The following is a 27,777-nucleotide window of genomic DNA, read 5'->3' on the forward strand; positions in this document are numbered from 1 at the left end:
GTTTAGTGTGTTCACTGCAAAAGAGCAAATGGGGAAAGGGATGTTTTTAATGGCATCCTTTGTTTTTCATTTGGAGTTCCAGCCTTCTTTTCAAAAAAAAAAAAAAAAAAAAAAAAAAACTGTAATAAAGGGCAAAACGACATTGGAATAGCATATTTCATTTTAATGCATGGAGGTTGTTTTTTTTTTGTCAATACAGGACCATTGACCTCTGACCTTTCTTTGCCACAATGATTTGAGATGACAAATGTGAATCTAAGCCTTGTGCCACAAATATAGATAGATCTGTTTGTTTCCTCCACAGCGTCACCCAAAATTAGTTGTTATTAAAAGGCAAACACAAGCTGGTTCTCAGCCAAATCCAACTAACTGACTCTCTCCGCTGTTTCTTTCAGAAGCCTTTGATGTTAGCAGGGGGTTTGTGCACTTGCACTGATGGTAACGAAAGATACTTTAAGCGATTCTTTTTTATCTGGCAAGCTTAATGAAAGATTAATGGGTTTGATATTTCCCCTTGTTTATATTTTATTCAGAAAATAAGCTATAGTCCTTAGAAAATGTTACAAGTTTTTTGGTCATGATTCTGCGTATGAGTGGAAGTCCAGTCATGTCCTTACATGGGTATAGGCTCGGAAGACGATGAAAAGTGTGGACTGCCTTAATGTTGCCTTTGTATCATTAACAATGGAACTTGCATCAACAGATATTTGCAAATGCCTCGAGATATAAGGAATTATTGAAGACCTCGTATGGTAATTGAACTCTCATATTTTTGGCGATGGCAAATGGAACGTGACATATTTTTTTCCTTGTATAATTTTAAATGATTTCTTTCTGTGGTCTAGGAAGAGTTTTTAAGTGACAAGATGCCACAGGCAAACACATACAATAAAATGGGAAGTGAAGCCTTTCTTATGTCATTATCATTATTATGTCATTATGTCATATTATCATAACAATCTAAACTTTAGTCTTATATGCCATAAAATCAGGGGTGAAAGTGAGAATTTCTTGCCGGAACTCCCCGACGTGAAGGTCGTCACGGAGGCAGAATTGTTTGTTTTTTTTCCCCAAAACTACTGAAATGCAAAGAAAACTGTTTTGGTCAGTTATTTGTATAACACATACAAAACTGATTTTCATTCAAAATTGTATTTTTTTAATTATTTGCAAAATAAAAGTTAACAAAAACAGCAATAACCCCAACCTCCATCTCCTAATTGTTATTTTCCCTCATTTCCTCACATACTAAATGCCGAATCTCAATTTTAACTACTTAAGAACATAGGATGTATATTAAAATTGAAGTTAATATAAACATTTACTTTTTGTTGTGTGTTTTAATAATAAAGATATAAGTAACATACATTCATAAAAATAAGTACAAATGACATATTATGCAGAGTGAAATGGAAAATATTTTGAAGATCGCGCAAACATTGACTTTTTTAAATCATTAGGAAATAAATAAGTAGCCTAATATAAATAAACAAATATAAGTCCAAAGTGCACGTTGACGGCTAAGATGTTCTGAACCTCCCCATCAGAGCAAATAAAACTAAATATGATAAATATGCCTCCTTAACTCTTGCCTTGCTCTTAAAGATTTGATCCATTTTCTGTTGCATTGCCCTTTTTTTGACGCATTAATTCAACAAACTTTTTTTTTTTTTTTTTTTTTTGCTGTTTCAGAAAACATGCACACTTGAACCAATCAGAGCTAACTATCTCTGGTGATCACATGTCAGTATGTCAGCCAATTGAACGGATAAATGAGTCCAGGCGTTTTGCTTTGCTGCATGCATTCGCACATTTAGGTGACTCGTCATCGTCAGACTCAGATAACTGCAGCAGCTGGGGAAAACTCCATGCTGTCCGTGGAATGAAATTAATAATAAATATCGGTGGAAACGGATTACGCTACACAAGCCCTTTATTATGCTTGTTGTTAACACTTGTGTATGTAAATCTGATGCTGGTAGATTCTTCTTGGAGATAAAATGCATGTGTGGCCGCTTCGAATTTTTTTGTTTTACATAGCGTTTTGACAGTTGCCATCATATTTTCAGAATCTAAGCACCGTATACTGGAGCAGCGTTCCGGCCCTAAATCTTATACCAAAACTGCGTTCCAGCCCTTGATCTTATTACCGGAACTGTGCACTTTCACCCCAGCATAAAATGCTCACTATATAGCGCTCCCAACAATAAGCCTCACCGTGAATTGTTTATAATTGTTATATGCCGAACCGTGTGTCAAGTACAGCCTATTAGTAAAATTATGATTGGCATAGTACCTGCAAACAAACTTGATTTTCAAAACAAACAAACAAACAAACAAAAAGTACAGGATGAAATGTTGTCCCTGTCCCTGTCCATTCTCTCTGTCCCTTATCACAGGGAAACACACACACAATCTTAGATCTCAGACATGAAAGTCTTCTATTTATCTTCCTCAAAACACCAAGCTCTATTTTGTGTGGAAGGATACTAATGCTACACTATAAAGTCCATGCGGCATACTGTATGAATTGATATCTACAGTGACATAATTTGAAGGAAGGCAAGGCACCAATTACAAACTTTTTTCATGAAGCTTGATATACTGTAACTGCATATTCAAATCATTTGTCTTATTCCTGCATAATAAATAAAACTGACTTTGATACTTCACAAAACTGCAAGGACTATAGTGGCACTGCGAATACTAACGATTTCAGGGTAATTCTTTTGTTTGTTCAATTCATATCCTGAAAACATTTCTCGATTTAAAAATACATGTACAGTATTGTATTTGCAACGCCAGCAGAGTCGCCGTTTTTACGCCTGGACTTTGCTGCCATCAAGAGGCTCTTACGTAAAGTGCACATTCAAATTTAGAGCCTCAGCACACAGTTAAACGGCGCAAAAAAAATAGACCTGACAACAAAACGACAACAACTTTTCTCAACCCCCCCCCCAAAACGTATGATATTATTACTACCAGGAAAAATTGTATTTCATGTCCAAATGAAATCGTCTTAGTTCTGTTGAAATGCGCTATTATGTATTTCGCGCGGAATGATTTTGATCCGTTATCAGGCCAATTAAGCAAAGGCGCCAGATCGATGAAAGAATCTCAGGAGGAAGCATCTGAAAATAGTGGTCATCGGTAAAACGGAATATTTCGTTAGTAAGTAAATAAAACTGCGTTTGTTGTCGTAACTTTGAACAAATTCCTCCAATTTCTGTTATCCGTTGCTCGTCTGTTAGTTTATCGAGTTCACGACGCCGAGTTTTTTATGGGGGGTTACTAGTCGATGAATGCATATTAAAAGTCAAATATAGTGTGTGTAGTTTTTGATAAACTGCCAAATATTCATAAATATTCGTATTTTCAGTTAGTCCTCATCGTGGTATTCACTGGAATGGCTAAAGTTGGTGTTCGCGTTTAAGTAGTAATTAGTTATATGGGCAGGTGCTCACTTAGGCCTAAGAAGAAAAATGGCGAACGTTACTGTTGTCAGTCTTGGCCTGTTTTTTTCAATTTATTTGGTCGAGACGTACATTGGACGTTTGCGCTGATGACAATCTTTTTCTCCATTTTTTACATTTAGAAATACATTTGATAGAGGAAAAATAGCATTGAGGGGAAATGGCTAGTCGAGCACGTGCGAGATCAAGAGGCAGAGCACGAGGTCAGGAGCCATCAGCACCTGGGGTAAGCCAAGTTACAATCCAGAAAACGAGTTGGTCTTACAATTTGAATTTTGTTTGACTATGGCAGTGTTTTGAGTTGCTGTTTCACTTAGTAGAGCCCTGCATACTGGTGAGCTCGCCATTTTGTGGTGCTGTCCTAATATGAATAAAGGACATTCCCTGAATTGGGAAGGCACCTAATTTTTCAGAGGCCATATAATGAAGTGGAATGGTTGCCATTAGGTATGAGTTATTTCAACGTTATAATTTAAACTATAATTAGTTATGCATGTAACCTAAACATCAAATTGTACAGTATTAATAAGCTTTTCCTGTAGATGATATTCTGTAATATTAGGAAATGGAAGATAAGCAGCCATTAGAGGTAGTATTTACTTGTAAATTTGATTTTAATCAATGAATAAGAAAACATGTAATTACTAGAGGTGTGCAAAATTTCCGATTCTTAGATTATCGCGATTCGGCCGTGGAAGATTTGAGAACGATTCACAAACATCCAAATTCCGATTATTGAAATATGCCAAGTAAAGCGGAAGTACAACACACTCAGCGCGCCGCGCGGTCTTCGGGACGCAATTAGGGACGGAGCGAGAGTAGCTAAACATCGTGCTTCTCATTATCCGGCCCCTCGGGTAATGCCAATGCTCAACTCACGGCTCTAGCTCAACTCATGCCACGACATAAAAAAACACAACAACATACCAGACTGCTGCCGAAAAGCTGCTACAAAGTACATCCACATTATGTTACGGTAGATATCATTTATATAGGACTAGATGCAATATAGTTTCGGTAGCGTTAGCAGCACATCTACAAAAAGCTAGATGCGGGCGTTAGTAAACGGCCGCCATCTTAAAGCAGTACACTTCCCTGCAAGGCTGTTGTAGCGAACCTTCCAAGCGAACCTAATTAACTTTATATCTAAAATACTCCTAAAATCGGTAAAATATTGACTTGAATCTATCTTTAAAATAGTTTTAAAACTTTCACATGTCGAAAGTAGACAAAAGAGAAATTATGGAATAACGGGAGCAATTTTAACAACTTTAACGGTTGATTCACAACATTAAATTAATTGAAAGTAAGCCTGAACGATATATCGTTTAAACATCGCCATCGCGATGTGCGGATGTGCGATAGTCCCATCGCAAGGACGTGCGATACTTTTTTGGGTTTTTTTCTGATCCACAAACCCTTGACCTGCTTCATTCGCTCGCACAGCCTCTCTCACCCCCATTCCCAGCTCTCAGTCACTGCGGCACTTGCTTATTAAAGTTAACGATGGCTTTGATCTGGTCAAAGAAGCCGGGCAGCAATCTGTCAATCAAACTGTTTAACTTGTTAAACAGTTTCTGCAAAGGAGCGTGGGCTGGAATGAATGTGTGTGTCTGTGGGGAGAGAATGTGGAGACGTTCGAGACATATAAAATAAACGCCAGAAGTGATAATGAGGAGTTTGTAATTTCTACATGTCACTCTAAGAGTCACAGCCATGTTAGGTAAACAAAAGCATTTAATAAAGCTAAGCATTTTTCTACTACAGTACTTTATTCTTGTTTAAAAATGATTTAGTGGGACAGTTATGTTTAAAACTGATCATAATTATTACATTTAAAGTGCTTAAAAAGCATTTATTAGGAAAAAAAAATGTGTGTGTATGTATATATATATATATATATATATTTTTTTTTAAACATACTTTGGGGAAAAAAAGTGAAGAAAAAAACATGTCTTATATGTATCTCTTTCCAGTGCTAGATCTGAATAAATACACTGAGCGCACACACACACACAAAAAATGGGAGGGGGGGGGGGGGTTTATGCGCCACTTCGTGGTTTTTCACTTATCGCGGCGGGTTCTGGTCCCTATTAACCGCGAAAAACGATGGAATACTGTACACTGTGGTCATGATGAGTCATCCAAAGTCTTTCCAAAGAGCCATTCAAGTAATCTAGTAAAAATGTCTTTTAAAAAAAATATATATATTTTTTTTTTTAATATCGCAATATATCGCAAACCCCCAAAAACTCGCAGCAATAGTTTTTTCCAATATCGTTCAGGCCTAATTGAAAGTAGTTTAAAGCTGCTGATACAGAATGGGGACTGGAGTTTTTTATTTACTGTTATTTTTGTATATTTGTTTACTGCTATATGTTAACTTGATACTGAAATAGTAGTTTGGTTTAGCCTGAGAGTATTTTTGAACAATTTTGGAACTAATGTACAAAACATTAAAAAAAAAAAAAAAGGAGGGGGGGTATATCAGTAATCGTTTTATAATCGAATCGGAGCCTCTGAATCGTAATCGAATCGTTAGGTGCCCAAAGATTCCCAGCTCTAGTAATTACCTGTTAATGAGAGTAACTGCACAATGTAGGAACTTATTTTTGTTTTCTAAGCATTTATTACATTTTCACTTAATTTCTGTTAATGGAATGAACAAAGTCAAAGTACAATTGATTTTATGAGGTTGGAGGTGTGCTTGTTTATCAGAAGGGTAATGTCTGGTCTAAAATGCTTACACTTAATTGCTGAATCATAAAATATCCCTTACAAAATGTTTTTGGGGGGGGGGGGGGTAAGTGGAGTGTTATAAGCTCTACTTAATGTATAAAATGGGCCGTCCAGTTTGTAATGGAGTTCTTTTATAATAGTCAAAATTTGGAAAAGGAAGGCCATTACTACAAAAAAATCACACGCTTGCTCTTCCTGCTGTTATCGCGGACACTGCACACAGTGACATTTGAAGTCATTGTGTTGGGGAGCATCATTAAATGAGGACTACCTGTACCTAGTATACCTAAATCTATAAATAAACAGTGTAGAGCACCTATGAATCATATTCAACTTTAAATCCTGAAGACTCAACCGCAAGAGCCTGCACCACAAGTTACAGCCCAAGCAGAAGCTGGCCTGGTTGGTCGAGGGAGGCAGAAGTCCGGTCCTGTACCTTATACTGAAGAAGGTACGTTGTTACACAAAGTATCAACTACACTACATGGCATTGTCATGTCTTGTTGAATGTAAAAGTAGTTAAATCTTAAGAAATATGACTACTGTGTTTGTACAGTGTATTTTGTTTCCCAAGTAATATGTTGTCTTATATTAAAGCTGCACTGGAGATCTCTGCTGGATTTCAGCACGTCAAGATAGGAGATAGAGGTGGACGCAGAAGGGATTTCCATGATGCTGGGGTTCATACCAGGCAGCTGATGGAACATGTAAAGACCTCAAAGTGTGGTTAGTATTTCAATATATTCTTACAATATAATGTTTATGACAATGAAAACTACTTATAAATGACAGACTTTGCTTAAAAGTGAGATTGTCATTTTTAGGTTCAAGACTATTTGCACTTGAAATATAGTCTGGGCTTAAATATCAAGGTTTAACCATTTAACATTTTCTTTAAATTTCTCGTCCCATTGCTTTTCAGGCATTTAGTTAAGGTTTTATTTTGTAATGTTAACTGGTTGAAAATTGATGAACCGTGCGTGTCTTAATGAATGTAACTGCCTGAAATGAATCAATGAATTACTGTGTGTGTGTGTGGACATAAACTGAAACCAAATTTGATGATGAAAACTAAGGCTGATAATGGAAACACCAAGGGGAAGGGGATCTCTTAACGAACGAGAAGCGCAAAATATTCTTGTACAGAATTTATTGTGACGTTTATAATCAAAGCATTTAAATTGATATTGCATTTGTGGAATAACACTTGGGGAGGGCGTCCAGTTTTGGACAATAAAAGTGAGCTGATATTGTCATTTATCAAGTCCCTATTGATTTCTTTCAGGAACCAGTGGCTCTACAATTCAGTTGTCGGCCAACTTCTTTCGCATCCTGTCCCGCCCTAATTGGGTTCTTTACCAGTACCATGTGGACTTCAAGCCACCAATGGAGTCACGTCGCCTACGATCAGCCCTCCTATATCAGCATGAAGTCCTGGGTCCTGTTCACTGCTTTGATGGAAATATTCTGTTTCTGCCAATACTTCTTGGTAACAAGGTGTGGTCATCCGTAATTTTGATGACATACTGTACAGTATACAGAAGCATATAACAGTCTGGCGATTGATGGTGAAGTGGACATTTTTCTGGACAAATTCATGCCATGTATTCAGGTGACTGAGCTGTACAGCGAAACGAAAATCGGAGAGAAAGTGCAGATAACTGTCACACTGACCAATGAACTGCCACCAACATCACCAGTCTGCCTGCAGATCTACAACATTATATTCAGAAGGTCAGCTTTTTAGTTAACTGCAGTGTTTGAAAATAAAGATGATTTTTCCAAACACCCCAGAAGAGCGGTAGGCAATTAAAATTTGTCACTTAAATTTTTTTGTTCTCAAAGCCAAGCCAGACTTAAACATGTCATAGTGTTCTAATAGGCTAGATGCTTTCGGATGATCTCAACATTTTCTTTTCAACTCAAGGATTTTGAGAATCCTCGGCATGCAGCAAATTGGACGCAATTACTACAATGCTAAAGATCCACTGAACATCCCACAACACAGGTAATATCTTTTGAAATGAAGTTTAACATCTTTTGTAAGCAAAGTGTTTTCATGAAAATTAATTTCTTGCGTTAAGTAAAAATTTGTCAGTAGGCAACTGTTTTTTTGTCATCACTTTTAATTTTTGTGAGTCTTGTACAGAAATACTTCCCGTATATTATGGACTATAAGTCAGGTTTTTTTTTTTTTTTTTTTTTTCATAGTTTGGCTGGGGGTGTGACTTATACTCAGGAGCGACTTATGTGTGAAATTACTAACACATGATATCATTTCACATGTTATTTTGGTGTTTTGGAGTGACACTGATGGTTTGGTAAACTTGTTAGCGTGTTCTTTATGCTATAGTTATCTGAATAACTCGTAATAGCTTATGGCCATGTTCGCATTCAGCCTTTGGCAATGTGTGTTCAATTGTATTATTGACTTTTTTATATTGAAATGCAAGCTTTCAGTTTGTGGCGCTTTCACGCCCTCGTGGGGGCACACGCAGTTGTTTACGCGAAGAAAAGCGCTCACACGCCAGAAAACGGACAGCTACGCAGGGTTTCAGGGTGAGAGAGAGAGAGAGACGGCTGCGAACCTACGTTCATTGTATATGCTTGGAAAATATCTCTACAGAGGCAACGCCTGTGTCTATAATCTTTTCTGTTGTGTTTTCCACCTGCGATCGGACACTTAGAGCCAGTTGTGTGGTTGTTTGAACGATGTGCTAATGCTAGCGAATGCATGCTAACCGTTTGTGTCATTGCTGTAATAGCACCTAATTATCATTTATTTACGTTGATGCGAACCTGTTTGGTATCGAGGACGAAATTGATTCAGCAAATTATACAGACGTCCAGCATCGTCATTTGGGAGTTTAGCTCGCTGTAAAGCCAGGACCGAGCCGTGGCGTCCTGGTGAGGACAGTATATTCACATTTCGTTGTTCATGCATCACGTAACATACTGTACACTTATTCAGCATGTTGTTCTCTATTGTATTTTTATATTAAATTGCCTTACAAGATGACATATCTGTTCCATGTGTTGGATTTTATCAAGTAAATTTCCCCCCTAAATGCGACTCCGGTGCGACTTTTTTTAAATTATTTTTTTCCCCCTCTTTGTTGGGCATTTTACGGCTGGTGCTACTTATACTCAGGTGCGACTTAGTCCGAAAAATGCGGTACTAATCTTGGCCATACTTCACACACATCCAAAATGAATTGATCTTAATCTAGTTTTCATTTACGAATACTCAGTTTTTATCTTATTTTAGTCAAAGATGTCATTGTTTTAGTCTGTAAAAATTCTATGGCTTTAGTAAATGTAAGTCTCACACTATTTTGAATGAACATTGACTGATGAGTTCATATTGTAGAGTCTACACCAACTTTGTGAGGGTTTTCCAATGGTTGCATTAGCAACTGGAAGCCCTTTGAGTACTTTGAGCCGAAGCTGACGCCAACTAAAAGAGAATGGTACAATAGCCTTCACTAGTCCTCCATCATGCTCGCTCCAGTCTGTCCCGTGGTCTGTTCAGGGACAGCATTTAAAATACAAAATTTTACACATCATTGCAACCTGAAGAATACATGCCACCAGAGTCATTGCAATATGACTGTCCAAATACGGGTTGAAGCACCTGCTGCGGCATCAAAAAATGCACAAATGTACTTGCGATTTTTCATCAGTAAAATCTGTTGCCATTTTTCGTTCTTTGGTTATGAGCAGTTTGAACATCACAAACATTGTTAATAATATTATACAGCATTAGGATTGGAAAATGTGTGCAAACTATTATAATCAAAAGCCATCACTAAATCAAGAGCAGGTCTAAGTTACTACCGTTAATAAACGAGATGAAAAGGACAAAAACTGGCAATCTCATGTTAGTCATCCAAGACACGTTTTTAACTTGTCATGTCATCATGAAAAAAATGGTCAATCAATATTTTCATTATAGTCAGCGTGACTACAACAAACCTGGTTGGGAATGATTACAACAGTGCTCAGAATTGAACCTCAAAAGAGGTTTTTTTAATGTCTAACCTAATGTTTCAAATATACTTGATTAAGGATCTGATGAGCACACCAAAGTTAATTAAATGTTTTTTTATTTCCCAGACTGACCATTTGGCCAGGCTATGCATCAGCTATTTTGCGTTATGAGTCCTCCATCTTACTGTGTACTGATGTGAGCCACAAGGTGCTGCGTAGTGAGACTGTCCTTGATTTCATGGGCAACCTGAGGCAGAAGTGTAGCCCTCATTCCTACACTGACATCTGTGCCCGGGAGCTTATTGGACTTATTGTTCTCACCAAGTAAGAAGCACAATACAATATATACTACCGGCGTAACTTGTACTTGTACTTGTCATACTACAGCCTGAAAGTAACACACGATTGATCAATTAATGACCCATGTTTCTCATTTATTCATCTTTAGATACAACAACAAAACCTACAGGATTGATGACATTGCTTGGAACCAAACACCCTGCAACACATTCACGAGAGGGGACACCGACATCTCTTTCAAGAACTACTACAAAAATGTTGGTGATACTATTAATTAGAGCTAGGAAAAAATATAATCTGGCGATATATCACAATCAGAGTATTGATACTTTTTATGAGTATCTATACTTAAGATATTTCTAATGTGCTGCGCTAACGCAGCGCTGGCCACTAGTCAATAAACTAGAGGTGTCCTGATGTCTTAGGGGCAGTTTACATGGCGACTCTGCGACACGAAGACCCAATGACTGTGTTGCAGAGTGGCCTCGCGTGCATATGGTGTAGGTGAAGACGAAAAATTCTGAATCCTGCCTCCAAAGTGGAAGAATCTGATTGTGGGGGATTGAAGGGGGCTTCGTCGGCATGCATATCAAAGGCTCCCGCGGCGCGAGCACTCATACACGTCACATTGGGCGTGCGCAGCGGTGCTACTAAACATTAAAAACTGCTAATATAGCAGAATGACAGCTTTAATTTACTGTTTTAATATTTTTAAATATGTTGAATGTTTCCATTTTTGTGCCTTTTTGAACAAAAAAATGCCATTGCTTCGAGTGGGCGGGCATATTTTTTTCCGGGCTGAGAGCTTGGTGGGGTCAGTGCATCAAATCTCGCCCTGTAAATCTGCACTGCTCCCTAGGGCCTGGCATGAATACTAAATCGTTTTCATGCGGAATTGCGACAATGTTCGAATGGAGACGGGTCCATATAAATGGAAATTTGAAATTTTTCGTATTCTCGGAGAGTCACCATGTAAACGGGCCCTTAGTCCGCAGTGCGCTCTAGATTGCTTGGTAAAGTAACGATGAGTTGACAGTGGTTGAGGCTTTGATGTTGCCAGAGAATCCTAGAAGCACTACACTTGAAAGACGCATCATTGAGCTTGTTTAAACACTTGCGGTAGTGTGAGTGCAGTTCATTGTGTACAGACTCAATGAAGCATTTAATAAAGACAAACATCTTTGTTATTCTTGTTTAAAAATAACTGTGGGACAGTAACATATTAAAACCATTTTTTTTTTTCGGCAATGGATCATGACAGCAACAGTTAATGCACTTAACGTAAAAAATGTCAAATGCCATCTAGTTTAAAGAGATGCCTCTGTGTCTTTATAAATTGTAAAAGGTATGTTGCCATAGTTGAAGTTTTGCAATACGTATCAGACCACTCCACAAGTATTGGGATACGGATCAGATCATGACAAAAGCTATCTTTCCAGTCCTATTAATATTACTTCAAAACATTAAAAATAATGAAAAAGATATGGCTGTTGGGAATATTTAATTTATAAATGGAGTTTAGCACTTTTGATTGGATTTAGGCCAAAGAGAATTCCTCGAACACTGTGACTAGATTGCTTCAAAAAATACAACTATATATGTAATTGTGAAAATTGAGCAAATTTATCATAAAGGTATACTGTCAAATCTTTGATTACATTCAATACTACAGTAGAAGAAATTTGTTACTGAATTTGATAGGGATTATGATGTACATTTTTTTATTTGTGATATCTCCTGAGTCTCATTTTAAATTGTCTAATAGCAATATGGCCTGGAAATTATGGATGACAAGCAAGTTCTCCTGGTCAGCCATGTGAAGAAGGCTGCTCCAGGTCAAACTCCTACTGGACCAGCTTTGCTCATTCCAGAGCTATGCTACCTCACAGGTACACATTGTAAGATACAGAATGCAAACATCAATCGGTGACGTATTTTGGATGCCCAAACGCAACGCTTAATTCTATGAACTACCGCAACGGGACAGCAGGCACTGCTTTTCTGTCCATATAGTCACCATTCTACAAAACCGGGGAAAAGTTGTCGAATCAGTTGATAATGCACTTCATGGCAAGTTGTCTGGCGTGCGCGGGCAAACATGAAAGCAGTCGTGAGTTAGATAAGTAATTTAGTGGCTGAACTTAGAACACGATGACGCAGTGATGAGGGTAAACCACAGCAGCACGACAAAAAGGATTTGCCAGCTTGGCAGAATACAAAAATGATGAGGCAAACATTAAATATTAGGGATGCTGTGATCCTACTTATTTGATTCCGATCCGGTACAGATATTTAAGCCCTAGAACCGATCCGATACTAGCGCCTATTTCTGTTTTGACCATGAGGTTTTCGTACTCATTTGGTAGTGTAATATAAAAGTAATGGTTTGAACAAGAATTTACTCAAAATAAAATGTTCCCAAAATGAATAGCCCACAACAGTAAGTTATTAAAATAAATAAACCTCACACCATTTATTAAATTTGACATTTTTTAAACATCAAATGGGCGGCAAAATTTTTTAAAAAAATTCTACTGCAAGTGGCAACCTTGTGGTAGTGCAAAATTTACAACTGCGGTGACCAAACCAACTGTTAAGTCCATGGCACAAATCTCAATTCGGTGCAACATGCAGTCAAACTGTAAACTGAGTGAAAACTGGAAAAGCATCTAATCAGTCAGTAATGAACTCCTCCTCCACTTCATGCAACATGGATTGGAGATTTTTTTTTTTTTTTAAATAAGCATTTCAGCATGCTCAGCTGTCAACCCGCTCCTTGTTTCATCAATAAATGGCGCCATTCTAAGCAGGGGTCCCCAACCTTTTTCACACCACGGACTGGTGTGATTTGGGTCTTTTTTTTTTTCCAAGGACCGGTGTCCTGTCAAATTTTGCACCCTATAAAATTTTGCTCCCAAAACTTTTGCGGCGGTAAAAAACCCCTCTTTTATATTCATTTGAACTCTTCAATGTTATCCAACGGTACTTAAAAACTACATCATAAACATATATGTGCAACACGATAATGCCGTAAATTCATACTTAACGGCACGGCGAAGTTAAGTGAGAGAGCTGGGTGCAGTTGTTGTTTGCAGCTAACATGACAAACGTAAGTTAATATTCCTTTCAAGAAAGTTTGTTGTACTTACTTTAAAACCGCTACATTCGCGGCCATTTTTAACGTTACGCGCATGCAAAATTTGTCAGAACACCGGCAATGTGCGGCAGAAAAATAAATATAAAATAACTAAGGCTGTCAAAATTATCGCGTTAACGCGCGGTAATTAATTATTTAAATTAATCACGTTAAAATATTTGACGCAATTAACGCACATGTCCCGCTCAGACAGTATTCTGCCTTTTGGTAAGTTTTACTGCAAGGTTATTTGTGCTGTCTAACAGCGAACTCTTGTGGTCGCTTTGCGACATGGTTTATTGCTTTCTTGCCAGTTCAGTATGGCTGCACGATGTCTCGGGCTGACGCCTACGTTATAATGTTGTGCTTATATGATCCTTGGACAAGATTTGTCCGTAAGTATGGTTGTTGTAAAGAATGTACATCTTATGTTAGTAAGCGAAATGTTATATTTTTTGTATGAGACGCTTTTTGTTTATGTTTAGTGAACCTGTATAGCGTGCTAAGCTAACGTTGTTGCTAATGCAATGCTTGTGTACTTTTTTTTTGTAGTTTCACTACGGTCTAAAGAGGACAATGGTTTGAGGCCATTTTATTAATAAATCAGATGAAAAAGGAAGTCTGATTATTAAGGCGTCGTTCACTAGCTGTCTAGCTTTGGAAAAAGTAGACGCTTCGGAGTGAGGACAGCATAGACAGATTTAAATGACAGTTGAGTGAAATGCCCACTGCAGTCCTTATGTACCGTATGTTAAATGTATATATCCATCTTGTGTCTTATCTTTCCATTCCAACAAATTATTTTACAGAATATATATATATAATTTACAGAAAAATATGGCATATTTTATAGATGGTTTGAATTGCGATTAATTGCGATTAATTACGATTAATTAATTTTTAAGCTGTAATTAACTCGATTAAAAATTTTAATCGTTTGACAGCCCTAAAAATAACATTTATTTTTAGCCCCGTCGTGTTAAGTGCAGGGAAAATATCTCACCTGCTGAATCAGTGGGAGGCCTGAGCTTTTTTTGTTGAGACGAGATGGTCCCGAAATGGGAGAGTGAAAGAAGCCCGCGTCACAGAGATATGTTGGAAATTGTAGCATGGTTTTCAATGCTCTCTTAGCGATGTCAGGATATTCCGGAATGACTTTAATCCAGAACCTCGGTAGAGTTGTTTCAAATGTACGTTTAAAGTCGCCCCCATTTGTGATCTCTACAAATTGACCCTCCTGTCACCAGACACTAATCACTCAGTTAATTCACAAACAGCTCACAAATCCACTCCTTCGCAGTTCGGGGGTCTTTAGTGCTTGGTTAAAGTTAATTTGGCCGTCATGCAGTCGTTAATAAATTATTTCTTTTGCAGCCCGGTACCAAATGCGCCACGGAACAATACTGGGTCTGCGGCCCGGCGGTTGAGGACCCCTGTTCTAAAGAGCCTCTCTCAATGCTCGTGCAGGTCGCTCCATGAGCTCACAGACTTGTTTTCTTCAAGTTGTTGTCATGTGAGCTCCCCCTGCCTTTTCATATGTCAGTAGTAAGCGCTGGAGGGAAATTTTTAGCTGGATTGATTGTATGTTAATATCACTTTTCCCCTACACTCAGATTCCATCCAGTCCGTGTTTTTTGGCTTAGTCAAAGCATATTTGCGATCTGCAGATCGGATCACAGCATCCATTTTGAATACACAGCAGGCCCAGAAACTTTTATGATAAACTTCGGAGAAGTTTCATTTTCACCAGATGAGTAGGAGGTGAGTGGTGAAGCGAGAGGGAGACAGCCATCATTTTGTTGATTTCGTCATATATGAGTGGTAAACAAAATATGAATATTAACAGCTGTTTTTTTTCTTGCACTCAAATAATAAACCCGTTTTATATGCAGGCATGAAAATCTCTCACCTTTCGGCGAAATTCGCCGTTTTGAAGTAAAAAAGGATGACCTACGTGAATCGTGTAGATCCGAGGAGAAACTTTTTAAGGGGGGGGGGGGGTCAGGTGTAGGCATGTGCCGGTTACCCTCACGGTTTACCATGCTATGAAAACGTCGCGGTTACAAAACCACTAAAATTTTCTGTTAGACAGTAGTACGTAATCGTTATTTTTCATGTGTCAAAAATGCAGCCAGAAGTGGCTTGGCGCAGCAGCGTTTACCCCTTCCCCTGTTTGATGCTGCGTGTCAGTGACGCTATTCCAGCAAACCCAAAAACAAACACTCCAAACACAAGGCGTACTTTTCTTCAATTTATTGAGCTCTCAAATCGTGGTAACTGAAATATACCGAATGAATAGATTTAAAACGTTGTACAATCGTATTTTCAACGTGTGAGTAGCTTCAACAGTTTAGCTTCATGAAAAAGTTCGCCAAAAACAAAACACACATTTTCCTTTCAAATTCAATACACAAAGTTACTAAAAACTTACAAAGACGAAGGATAGGCAAGGCTTAGCTAGGAGAGCAACTTCATTGAGGTTAATCACAGCCACTGAGAGAGAAACAAGTTTGAATGCAGGGGGGAAAAAAACAGAGCGTCAAAGATCGCTAATTGCGACAGATGGTCTTGTCCTAAGCACAAATTCACGTTCGCTGGACGAGGAGAGGTCTCACTCCCAATTTTTTTTTAGATGAATGCATTTGCCAGCATTTTTTAATTTGGTGAGTAATGGTTTCAATCGTTTTCATATTTTGCGGTATGACAGCTAGCCAAATCTCCGGTGAAAAAATAGCTCCCGTTAAGTTAGCGTCAAGCTTGTGTATTTAACGGTAATATAAAAGCAGTGTTGTCAGTAACGCGTTATGTGAGTAATGCGTAACTGTAATCTGATTACTTTCAGTAAAGAGCAATGTAACGCGTTCATTTTTCTAAATCAGTCATCTAATTAAAGTAACTTTCCTTGATGCCTGTGCGTTACTATTTTGTTATTGCCCCATTATGTATGTAGAAAGAAGAATACTGTAGTCATGGGAGTGACATCACATGTCACATTTTCTAATCGGGGATGGAAAAAAAGGGGCCACGTGTATTACCATGATGCGTGAGCCGTGAGCGCTAGGAGTTTGCGGCCAAAACAACATAGCCTTGCTACCTCGCCGGGATACAATGAAATAGACAGGAGATATACTAAAAACGGCTGCATTTGCACACTGGAAACACAGCCATTACTTCACATTTTTGTCCAGTAAAGATGACAAAAATATCTCCGTGCGCTGCGAACTTTGCGCTAGCTCAAAAAGACTGTCCACCGCTAAAAGAATCCAATTCAAGCACCACTTGGAATTACAGCACAACAGGTAACAAGACAGACAGGACTTTTTGATACTGCTCGTGCTCAATCCTCGGTTCAAGCTCAGTTGTTGTTGAAAGTTTTGAAAGCTTAGGTTTAAAGAAATTCTAAATATCCATCTTGCCTCCTCAGCTGTAGTTTTGGCTAAGCAAAGCAGACGGCTGTCTCGAAGGCGCTATAGTCACATGATCTGTTCGAAAAATAATTTGGACCCATTATGAAATACTTTGAACGATTCTTGTTCATTTCATTCATTTTTGTTGTTTGTTTTATTGCTCTAAAACTTTTATAGACAACATTTTAATGGCCATATTCAATGGTCTTTATTTTAAAGGGGAAGTTCAGAATATTTTACATTAGGCTTAATCTTTGAGTTAGCCGGGGTTTAATTAGTCATTGGAGTTGATTTGAACAAATTCTGTGCAGTTTTCATGTCATTTGTTAGTTTTAGGGCTCCGGAGTGGCTAAGCCAGCGCAAGTCAATGGTGGTTGAAATCAACTCCTTCAACTAATTAAACCCCCGCTAACTCGAATAATAAGCCTTATGTGAAAAATTTAAATTTTCAGATTCGCCTCATGTAGGACGTTTTGCCGACGGAGGACATTTTGGCAGAATGCCGGAACATATTTCCTCCACACCCTACTCACCTTTTTAACCCCTGACCCATTTTCATGCCTGTACATGCCTTATCTGATTGTACATGTGTTAGGGGTTTAAGAGGGGAAAAACTGTATTTAAAAGGGGCCGAAGTAGGCTCAGAGCTTTCAGAGTTAAAAGAATGTCAGGCAGATTTCTATTGAAATGACAAATTTAGTGACCTAAAACACCCAATGTTGGGGTAACGTTACAGATCGACATCAGGTCCTCACCTTTTTAAACTAAATGTGTTCCATGTAGTCCACAGGGTCTGTTACACTTTACATATTTTTTAAGTTTCAAGTTACAACTAAATTCAACTTTGTCAGGCCTGACTGACAAGATGCGAGCAGACTACACCATCATGAAGGACCTGAGTGTGCACACCAAACTGGTCCCAGAAAATAGGGCAGCTCGCCTTCTAAGATTTTCTTCAACCATAAACAAGTAAGTCCCCACTGTTGTCTAATTTGAAAAGTCTTAAATATTTTGTTTAACTTTATTACTAGCCAATCAACAGTCCCAATTTATTTCTTACCAGTGAAGGGCATTTAAAATGAAGCAGTTATTATTTCAGGCTGTTAATCCAGATAAAAAGTCATTCTACCTTTTGGGTGCTATTACAGAGATGTGACAGTACAGGGAGAGCTGACGAAGTGGGGACTCAGATTTGACAAGGAACTCTTAAATCTGACTGGCAGAGTCCTTCCACCAGAGAGGATTTCCCAGGGATCCAGATCTGTATAACTCCTTCATAGTTGAACTTTTTTTTTTCTTGTTGTTGTTCAAATTGATATTAAACTTTTGTCACTTTTGTACCTATCAGTATAGTTATAACCCCCGGACAGCTGACTGGGCGAAAGAGATGCGTGGGTTGTCATTGATTAACTGTCCTCCTCTGCAAAATTGGTTGCTGCTTTACACTCGCCGTAACACTAGGGAAGCTCAGAGCCTCCTGGAGACTCTTTACAGAGTGTCAGCTCCACTTAGGATCAACCTACAAAAAGCAGTCATGTGAGGGCCAGTAAACATCTGGAATACCTAATTTAGTATAAATCAGTGTTTGCCATTAAACTGTTGGGCTGTTTTTTCCCCCCCATTAGGATTGAGTATGAGGATCATCAGCAATCTCTGCTGAGAACCCTTCAGCACAATGTCAGAGCTGAAACACAGATGGTTAGTTACAAATTCTCATCGTTACTATACACAACCGATTTTTACACAATGGAGCACACCTGATCACAAGCTGACCCACCTAATTTCCCAAAATTAGGAAAAATCTCTAAACAAATAAATACCAATGCGCTAAGTTGCATCCTCTCCAGTCATATGCAGAGTAACCATCAAGGTATTCCGAGTCAGTGCCCGTCTGAAACCACAAAACCACTTCAGTTTAATAGGCGCAGGTCCCTACTATTCGGAAGAGGAGAAAATGAAATCCACTTTACCTTGACTTCCCAATGGTGCCGGTAGCGACTTCGTCAATGCTTTCAAGCACAGCAGATTAGTTATTGAAAACTAGATATCCGTGCTTTTTGAACCTGTTCAAATACCCACCCATTATTCACATTAAATTGCACTTGTGTAATGGCACCAGACGGGAGAAGTCTTGGGTAATTAAATTTTAGCTTGAATAGCAGCAGCGCTAGAATAACACCTTCCTTGTAGCAAACTTTTATATATATATTTTTTTTACATCTGTCAAACCAACCAATGTTAAAATTGTATGGTTGGACCAAGGGTCTTCGCTTAACAAGTCAGCATGTACATATAAATAACTTCCAAGCGTAGTTTAGGAATATAATCACAAGAGAAGCTAAGAGTGTGCTTAATAGTGAATTCTGAGCATGCTGCTACTCTTGGAAACTCAGTATTGCATGACGGAGAAAACTCTAGTAAGTAGACTGGACACGCCTTGTGGCAATATATTGATTTATTCCAGCAGAATTCATTACTTTCAAAAAGGGTCTAAATTGGCTATAAGGAGTCGGTGTGTTTGTGCATTGTCATGAAAATCGTAGATACAATTTCCAAAAGTCTTAAAAATGTCTTAAAAAGTTAATTCAGTTAATTGGACATAATCATGTAAAATGCAATGACTTAAAACTCATCCCATCTAAAATTTCACACAAGCGTAACTATTTTGGTAAGAACGAAACGTCATCAAGTTATCTGCTGTTGGGCGTGACTTTTAGCATTGACTTGAGACGCCACTTAATGTACCATAGTTTTGTTTTGTTTTTTTGTTTTTTTGTTTTTTTTTTTGGTTCAATTTGTCAAGTCTTGAATTTCAAACGGCATTAAATGGTCTTGAATTTAACTTGGCTTGAGCTGTAGTAACCCTGTCCATGAATAATCAGCTTTGTTATTAAAGTGGCAGAGTTTAGAGGGGAAAAAGTCTGAAAATATCAAGGTCAGTGCTTGGTTTCTGTCCGACATGTAAATAACTTGGAATGACGATGAAAGCAAAAGGGAAATTCTTAACTGTTGATGTATCACACGTACCTAGGTGGTGATCATCCTGAGCAGCAGTGGAAAGGATAAATATGACAGCGTTAAGAAATACCTCTGTGTGGAATGCCCCACACCCAGTCAGTGCGCTCTGGCACGAACCCTCAGTCGGCCTCAAGCCCTCATGACTATTGCCACAAAGATTGCCCTTCAAATGGCCTGCAAGATTGGCGGAGAGCTGTGGAGTGTGGAAATACCTGTCAGTTGCTAGCATGCCTACTAAATTTTGTACAGGGTTCCTGTTGTGCAAGACTTTCATAATCCTGACAAACGTCTCATTCTCTGTATCCAGCTAAAACAGCTGATGATTGTGGGCATCGATTGCTACCATGATAGTACTGCTGGGAAAAGATCCATTGGCGCTTTGGTGGCCAGTCTCAATCAGAGCATGAGCAGGTTTGAGAGCAGAACCAAGATATGCATAACTTTGATTTAACATTGAAACTTAATTATATATTTTTTTAAATGTCAAGGTGGTATTCAAAGGTGAAACTGCAGAACCGAGGTCAGGAAATCATGGATGGACTGAAGATGGCCTTTGTTGGCAAGTTGAAAATCCAATTACCTTATCAAATGCAAAACCAAAGAACGTGTTTACGAGCCTTGGCAAACATTTGCTTTACAGGTGCCCTCAAAGACTATTACAAGTTCAACAAATGCTTCCCGTCACGCGTCATTGTGTACCGTGATGGAGTGGGGGATGGCCAGCTACACAGCATTGTTAATTTTGAAGTAGCCCAGATCATCGACTCCATCAAGTCCCTTGGACAAGACTACATGTAAGCGACACTCAAGTGAACACTTTGCCTCTTTAAAAATGCCATTTTAATTATTATAAGAGCCTCTTTTTCGCCAGGCCCAAGCTGAGTGTAGTAGTAGTGAAGAAGCGAATCAACTGCAGGCTCTTTGAGCACAGCCATGGAAAGATGATCAACCCACCACCAGGGACTGTTGTCGACACGGAGATCACTCGTCCGGAATGGTACGCTTGAAGTTTTTAACTAAAATAGATTAATGATTTTGATCTTTAATTTGTCAGGTATGACTTCTACATTGTGAGCCAGGCAACCAATTTAGGAAGTGTCTCTCCTACGCACTACAATGTTGTGTACGACACCAGTGGACTCAAGCCCGACCATATGCAGCGGCTCACCTACAAGCTGTGCCACATGTACTACAACTGGCAGGCAAGTCACCTTTTGACTTTTGTATTGCATGCAGTTGTTCATGTTATGCACCATTCAACAAATAAGCAGCAGATTACAGGGTACTAGTTAATTTCAGGTATCTTAGATTTTAGACTATATATTACTTTTTTTTTTTTTTTTTTTTTTTTCTCACAAACATAATGTTGGCCCGGTGACTTGTACTCAGGTACAACTTATAGTCCAAAAAATACCATAATTCCTAAAATTTAATTGTACTGAATGAGTGCTAGCTGAGACTAAACTTTCCATCAGTAATGAAGTGTAATATACAATTTGCTTTCTTAAGCACGTCGCAATTTACAAATTTCTCATTTTAGGGAATCATTGCAGTCCCTGCTCCCTGTCAGTATGCCCACAAGTTGGCCTTCCTTGTGGGTCAAAGCCTTCATAAGGAGCCCCACATGGATCTGGATGACCTTCTTTTCTATTTGTAGGGCAGAAGGATGTTTGTTGGCTGTCAAATGGTTAACAAGTTAAATTTGTTAGTTAATAACCTGCGTTTTTTGTTGTCAGCCAGTTCGTTTTGTTATCTAAAAATGCTCGTTGTTCACAATAAAAAAGCAAATGTTACAAAATATCAAATTTATTTAGAAAATATTGCACATGCACCCACACAGTAGTTTGAATCCATCAATATAGGCTGATTATTAATTTAATAAAGCTAGCTCACATCGCAAACTAAAAGGTCTTCAAGACACCATGGGAAACGCTTGCACTGCATAAATATAAAGTGAATGTACAAAAAAAGGCAGTTTGAAAATCAAGTACAAACATTTATAAATCAATTACAAAAGAGCAACAGTCACACAAAAATGATTGGAAGCCATGTGCACTAAGGAAACTACTTGTAGGTTGATATGACGTCATTTTTCAGAATGTTTTGCATACATTTGATTTTGCGTTTGGCAGTTAACGGTATTTGTCAGTGGGCGTGTCCCTTTTGATGCCTTCAGGTAGAACAAGGCTTTAATGCCAACATGGTAATTGCTTTGTTGGGGGTGGTTAAATACAGTGGCTTTTAATGGAACATACATTCACTACAGACAGTAGGAGTGTGGCTATATATAGATTTACAGTACTTGAAACTTGCACCATCATATCAAGTCTTGTGATCAAACATTTTCCGATGAGTTGGGGAGAAGAGCTGCAAAGAGGTAGTCTTTAGTCAGGGGAATGTCAATCAGCTTTCAAGTCTTTCCCATAGGCCTACTTGAGTCTATTTTCCCCTCTGGAAGTTATTTAAATATGCCATATGTAAAATCTGATTTTAATAGGATAAGGAAATTTACAATGGATTGCCAAATGTTTTTTTACAGACAAAAATGACAAGTTTGCGTGTAAGTGGCTTCAAAATAAGTAAAACCTGATTCTAAGGCAAATATATGAAGGTTTGACCTAAGAAAGGTGGAGGTGGCTACAGAAACCCTTTGCTTGGATGTGTGCTTATTTGATAGGAAATCCATTGTGGATAGTAAGCTGTTATATTCTATATGCCACCCAACCACTGTCAAATGGATCAAGTGTTCCATTGGGAGTGCCAAGCAAAAGTTTCTTCCCTTCTGAGAGTTGTCCCTTTGTCTTTTTGAAGGCGTACATGTCCAGTGGAACCCTGATGGGACTGCAGAATGTATGGATGCACTTTGGGGGAGCCTGCTCTTCTGGGCGGACCACATTTGTCCCACGGAACCTAATGGGAGATCCGTAAGGGACAGTTGAGGGTGTTTAAAAAAAAAAAAAAAAAAACAGCTGTCGGTCACACAATCAGTGAGCTCAAGTATAGCTGTTGAAGGCCCTGTCAGGTACGCAACACTGCTTGTCATGTTTCTGTATGAAGCTGCCCGCAGTAAGGAACAAAACGGAAGCGTCAACTCAATTAAACAATTAAGACATTTCCCAAATAATGGCAGCTCCTTACACATGTTTGGAGACAAGAGGGACATCACACATTCACTTGTTCAATACATAGATCTAGAGAGACTAGTGATACAAGTGGGTTACAGAGAAATGACTGGTCATGTCTCCCATTTCTGTAATCAAAAGCTAAAAGGCTTCTTCAAATTGCACTTTAGGAAGACATACAAGGTACAGTACTGAGATACGCTGTGGTTTGTGTGAGCCATATTAGTTGAAGTTTTGAGACACCTTTGTCCGACTAGTGACATTTTACCAAGACACCCTGGATAACAATCCCTGAAAGGTAAATTTATTCAACTGTGAAATTAAAGATTAAAATACCTAATGTAATTTAACCTGAATACTCCAAAAGTGTGAGATGTGTATGCGTTTTTAACTTTAACTGGATGAATCGACAACAATGGTAAAAATAAAGGAGTTTTCAAAGCCACGAAGGGCAGACAAAATTCCCAAGTGTTTTCATTTTTTCTACCTGGAGGTGTGATGCACAGGTGTCCCAAAACTTCACTCTACAAATAGTTCGACTTCATTTAATTTTCAACAATTTTGTCTAAAAATGTTATGTCATGTGAATAAACCTATACTTTTTAATATGAACAAACTACTCTTAGCATTTGTACTAAAATATAGTACAAATTTTCAATTAGTCATGTAGAATCTTTGTCCTGAGCACACTTTAAAAATTTGCCGAAAATTATGTAAAAAAAAAAAAAAAAAAAAAAAAATCGCACTGCAAAATCAGTACTCAATTGGCAATTCAAATTATCTTAGATTTTTGAGTGATTTTGCATAGACATAGGTTTACCATCTTCAGTATGCTGTTATACAGTGTAGTGTGCAGTTCAAACTGGGTTGTGACAGCAGAGGGACAGGGACAGTGCAAAATCGCCTTTTAGCTTAGCACGAGTTACAGTAGGAGACTTGTTTGAGGGGACACACATTTTCATGTACAACACTCGGAGAAGAAACAACTGAAGATACCATAAATCTTGTCTAATGCATTGGCTAGGGTTACTGTCGCTTCGCAACACAAAAAAAAAAAAAACTGCATGGTGAGATTTTGGCCCAACTCGACAATAGCCTTAACCTGCCTAAAAGTGATTCGGCATTAAAAAGGAATGTCATATAAAATGCACATGTTGCATACCAGAAACTAGGGCACCCATGTCATCTGCATTAGACGAGGGGGAGCGTAATCTTGGTATCCTCAGTTGCTCACTTACGTGACGGAAACAGAGCCTTTAAGGTGTGAAATGAACACTCTTCTTCTGTTTTGCCAAGCAGGTGAGGAAAAGAAATGACAAATATATAGATGGTGATGGAATTTCAACAGTTGTCAAATTACAATACAGCAAAATATCGGGCGGACAGCATTGAAACCATTGGATTATTTGTTGCACAAAAGTTCAAATAGGAACGGGGCTAGCCACTTTACAAGAAAGCAGTATTTAAAAAAATATAAATATACACGAGCAATACAAAAGTGTGACTTAAAAAAAAGTTGAAAAACGCATGCGTGTGAAATTTCAAATCATGCTGGCCTACACGCTATGTGGTCATCTTTTACTACAGCAAAACTATGAACTCGAGCGGAGAGAATCAGCCCAAACACAAATTGTGTTATCTGTTGTTTTGGAGACATGACAGAACAATTACAAAGTTTATATTTCATCAAAAATGCTTTATAAATGATATATACTATATTTAATGTACAGTATACCCATTGCAGAGCTTTCACCATGAACATAAAAATAGTTCTGTCAAGTATTGGCCTAAAAGTTTGTTATTTTCATTGATCGTACACATATATTTACACCATCAGCCAAAATGTCCATGCACTTTGACCAATGAGACATCCGACTAAAATGGGAAGGGGAGACGGAACGACCGAGGCCTAGTACTGCGAAGGAGTGTGTACCCTTTTGGTCTTTATCCGTGTGGGAGTGTCCTGTGGGTATCGAGATGGGGAGTCCGTGAGAAAAACCTCGACATCATCAGGCACTTCTTCGAGAAAGTTGGAGGGAACAAGTCCGTTGTGTCCGTTGAGCTCACCCTAAGGAGTACATGGATGTTGAGGCTGACAGCTATACTTTTACAAATTCACACTTCATACTCAAGCTGATTAGTAGGACATCTTTTGTCATAAGTATATGGATGACTATTAGGGTGACCACCTGTCCAGTTTTAGGACGGACACTCAGCCTTTTCAGTGATGTGTCCAGCGTCCACCACAACCCATTAGCAGGACACTATCTGGTTTTTAAAGAAAATGGGCCACGGTTCAATTTATGTGACCCAACTCGGCCCCACGGTTATCATAACTGGCCTGTAATTGGCCAAGAGTGGCTTCAGTTTAAAACGTCCTATATCCTTGGTTCAATAAAATATAAAAGCTTTTCATGTGGCTATATGATGACATAATTTCCTCGCTGAGATTTTAAAACACTGCTAGCAAACGTCAAAACAGCGGACATTATCTTCACCAAAAGCAGTCGAGACTCTTTCCACGGTTTCTGCGCGCTTTGCCGGTGTGCGTGGACGTGAGCAGCAGGGGCAAAGCAGTGTAGAACATTACGCGGAGAGAGTGAAACATAAAAGAATGAGGGGAGCAGCCTTTGCATCGACATTGAAAACATTTTTTTGCGAACCCTCGCCGCCTCTATAACAAAATAACTGCAGCTGAACTTTGTAAAGTTGTTCCTGTCAAATAGGGTTCAGTTCTTTTGAGCAATTCAATGCTCGCATTGTTTATTTAAAAAAATTCTTGTTCTTAAGAATTTTGTTTGTTACAATTGCTCCTTGTTAATACTGTTGTTCTGCCAAAATATCATACATCGGCAATACGTGCTACCAATGGCAAATTTGACACCTTAAGTACCAAAGTGCGCTTTCAGCTTGTTTTGTTTAGATGCATACAGGAAGAACGTACTAAAAATGCTTTAAGAAAATACTTAAACATGATAATATCAAATAAGGGTGGTTTAAATATGTGACTAATGTGGTCAACAGATAAACACTGTTTCAAAGCTACCACAAGAAAACGCTGCGTAAAAGCTATGAGAGGAGAAAACACGCAAAAATTATTTTAAGGCAATGGAAAGGTAAAAAAAAGACTATATAAAAATGAAAATAAGTACTTGCTGCTTTTAACTGATGTGTGCGTGCGCAAGCGCATTGGGCACTTTTCGCCATGTAGGATATTTCGGCAGAACATTTCAAAATAAGATTTCTTCTTGGGCACGTTGTAATTTGAAACCACGGTACTGTAAACTAAATAAATTGTCAAAATAAGTTTGACCTTTAATTGGTATTTTTTACTATTTAGTTACACAAATATGAACTATAAACCGTCCCAAATTTATTGTTGATGAAAATACTTTTTTATTTTAATATGTCCTGCATTTTGACCTTATAGAAGTGGTCACCCTTATGACTGCATATTGAGTCTTCTTGAAATAGAGGTCATTTTAGGTCCCACCCTTCAGATTTTAAATGATGTGCAAAATATGAAAAGCAATGCAGTTTCTAAGAAAATATACTTGTCATGAGACCAAATCTGCAGGGGAAAATAACAAAAAAAGGGTTGAAAAAAAATACAAGTGGCCTTTATTATATTTAATAAATATCAAGTAAGTCTAGAGTACCCCATAAAATATTTTCTCTAGTTGACAGTTAAATGAAAATTTGAAGAAGTTGTTCAAATTTGGGCAGCAGTAACAGATCAACAGCTATCTTCTACACCTGAGAAAAAGCATTGGTCCAGATTTTCAACCCTATTACCAACCCTTATGTTACCAAATATTGAATCAAATCATTGATCTTTAAATTGAGCTAATCGCAAGAATTTAATAGTTTATTATCTAAACTTCCTAAAACTCTGGAATGACCCAAGTGCAATTTTGTTATGACAAAGAGCATGCTAGTACATCCTGCTAGTGGATTCTTCTAATCGAAGTTGAAATTTCCTCTTTCAACAGAAAGAGATTAAGGGTGCGCATTTGCTCCAGTAGAGGACACCAGAGAGCCATGAGAGGCTTGGCATTGGGTAAACAACTGCAATCATTTTGTCAGAAATCAACACACTTATATACATATTTACAAGGGCGAAGGTTTGATCTCAAATTGGAAGGGGCATAACCTGCATGTACATTTGGCTGGGGACAGGATATTAATAAGACCAAACAGATTGGGTAAACGGGGGTCAGGGCTACAGTTCTCACCAACATGGACCAAATTAATTGATAGGGTAAATGATTAATAAAAAATCTGTATTGTATTGTAACTTTCACACTGCAAATATGTTAGGTCTTAATCTGATATTTGTTCTTAAATCTAGTCGAATCATTTTCTCCATCTTGTTTTGAGTTTTAAAGGCTAGTTAACAGATTAATGTGTCAGATTCTCCCACTTTAGGCAAGGCAAGGCAAATTTATTTATATAGCACAATTCAACACAAGGCAATTCAAAGTGCTTTACATCACATGAAGATCATAAAAATCACATTTAAATCAATACAACGTAAAAACCAAGACAAAATATCACATTTAATCACAAATGGAATAAAAATAAATAAATAA

General features: G+C 38.2%; 2 protein-coding genes across 2 annotated transcripts in view; one reads left to right on the forward strand and one right to left on the reverse strand.

Moving 5' to 3' along the window:
• Positions 1–3,094: 3,094 nt before the first annotated feature.
• On the forward strand, positions 3,095–21,843 carry piwil1 (piwi-like RNA-mediated gene silencing 1). The gene is made up of 21 exons (XM_057833084.1): positions 3,095–3,171; positions 3,596–3,699; positions 6,561–6,663; positions 6,810–6,938; positions 7,498–7,709; positions 7,825–7,946; positions 8,140–8,220; positions 10,329–10,526; positions 10,651–10,759; positions 12,268–12,391; positions 17,897–18,014; positions 18,194–18,308; positions 18,394–18,581; positions 18,671–18,743; positions 20,077–20,277; positions 20,371–20,474; positions 20,552–20,622; positions 20,704–20,857; positions 20,935–21,060; positions 21,118–21,265; positions 21,604–21,843. The coding sequence occupies exons 2-21, from the start codon at positions 3,634–3,636 to the stop codon at positions 21,718–21,720; spliced, it is 2,559 nt and encodes an 852-aa protein (XP_057689067.1). The 5' UTR covers positions 3,095–3,171; positions 3,596–3,633; the 3' UTR covers positions 21,721–21,843.
• rimbp2b (RIMS binding protein 2b) overlaps positions 21,069–27,777 on the reverse strand; it is a 165,544-nt gene continuing 158,835 nt past the window's right edge. Inside the window, 3 exon segments of the mRNA XM_057833081.1 lie at positions 21,069–22,907; positions 22,909–22,973; positions 25,119–25,253. Coding sequence (XP_057689064.1) covers positions 22,766–22,907; positions 22,909–22,973; positions 25,119–25,253 — 342 coding nt within the window. The 3' untranslated portion in view covers positions 21,069–22,765.

This window comes from Corythoichthys intestinalis, chromosome 3 (assembly GCF_030265065.1).
Source record: "Corythoichthys intestinalis isolate RoL2023-P3 chromosome 3, ASM3026506v1, whole genome shotgun sequence".
Taxonomy (NCBI): Eukaryota; Metazoa; Chordata; class Actinopteri; order Syngnathiformes; family Syngnathidae; genus Corythoichthys; species Corythoichthys intestinalis.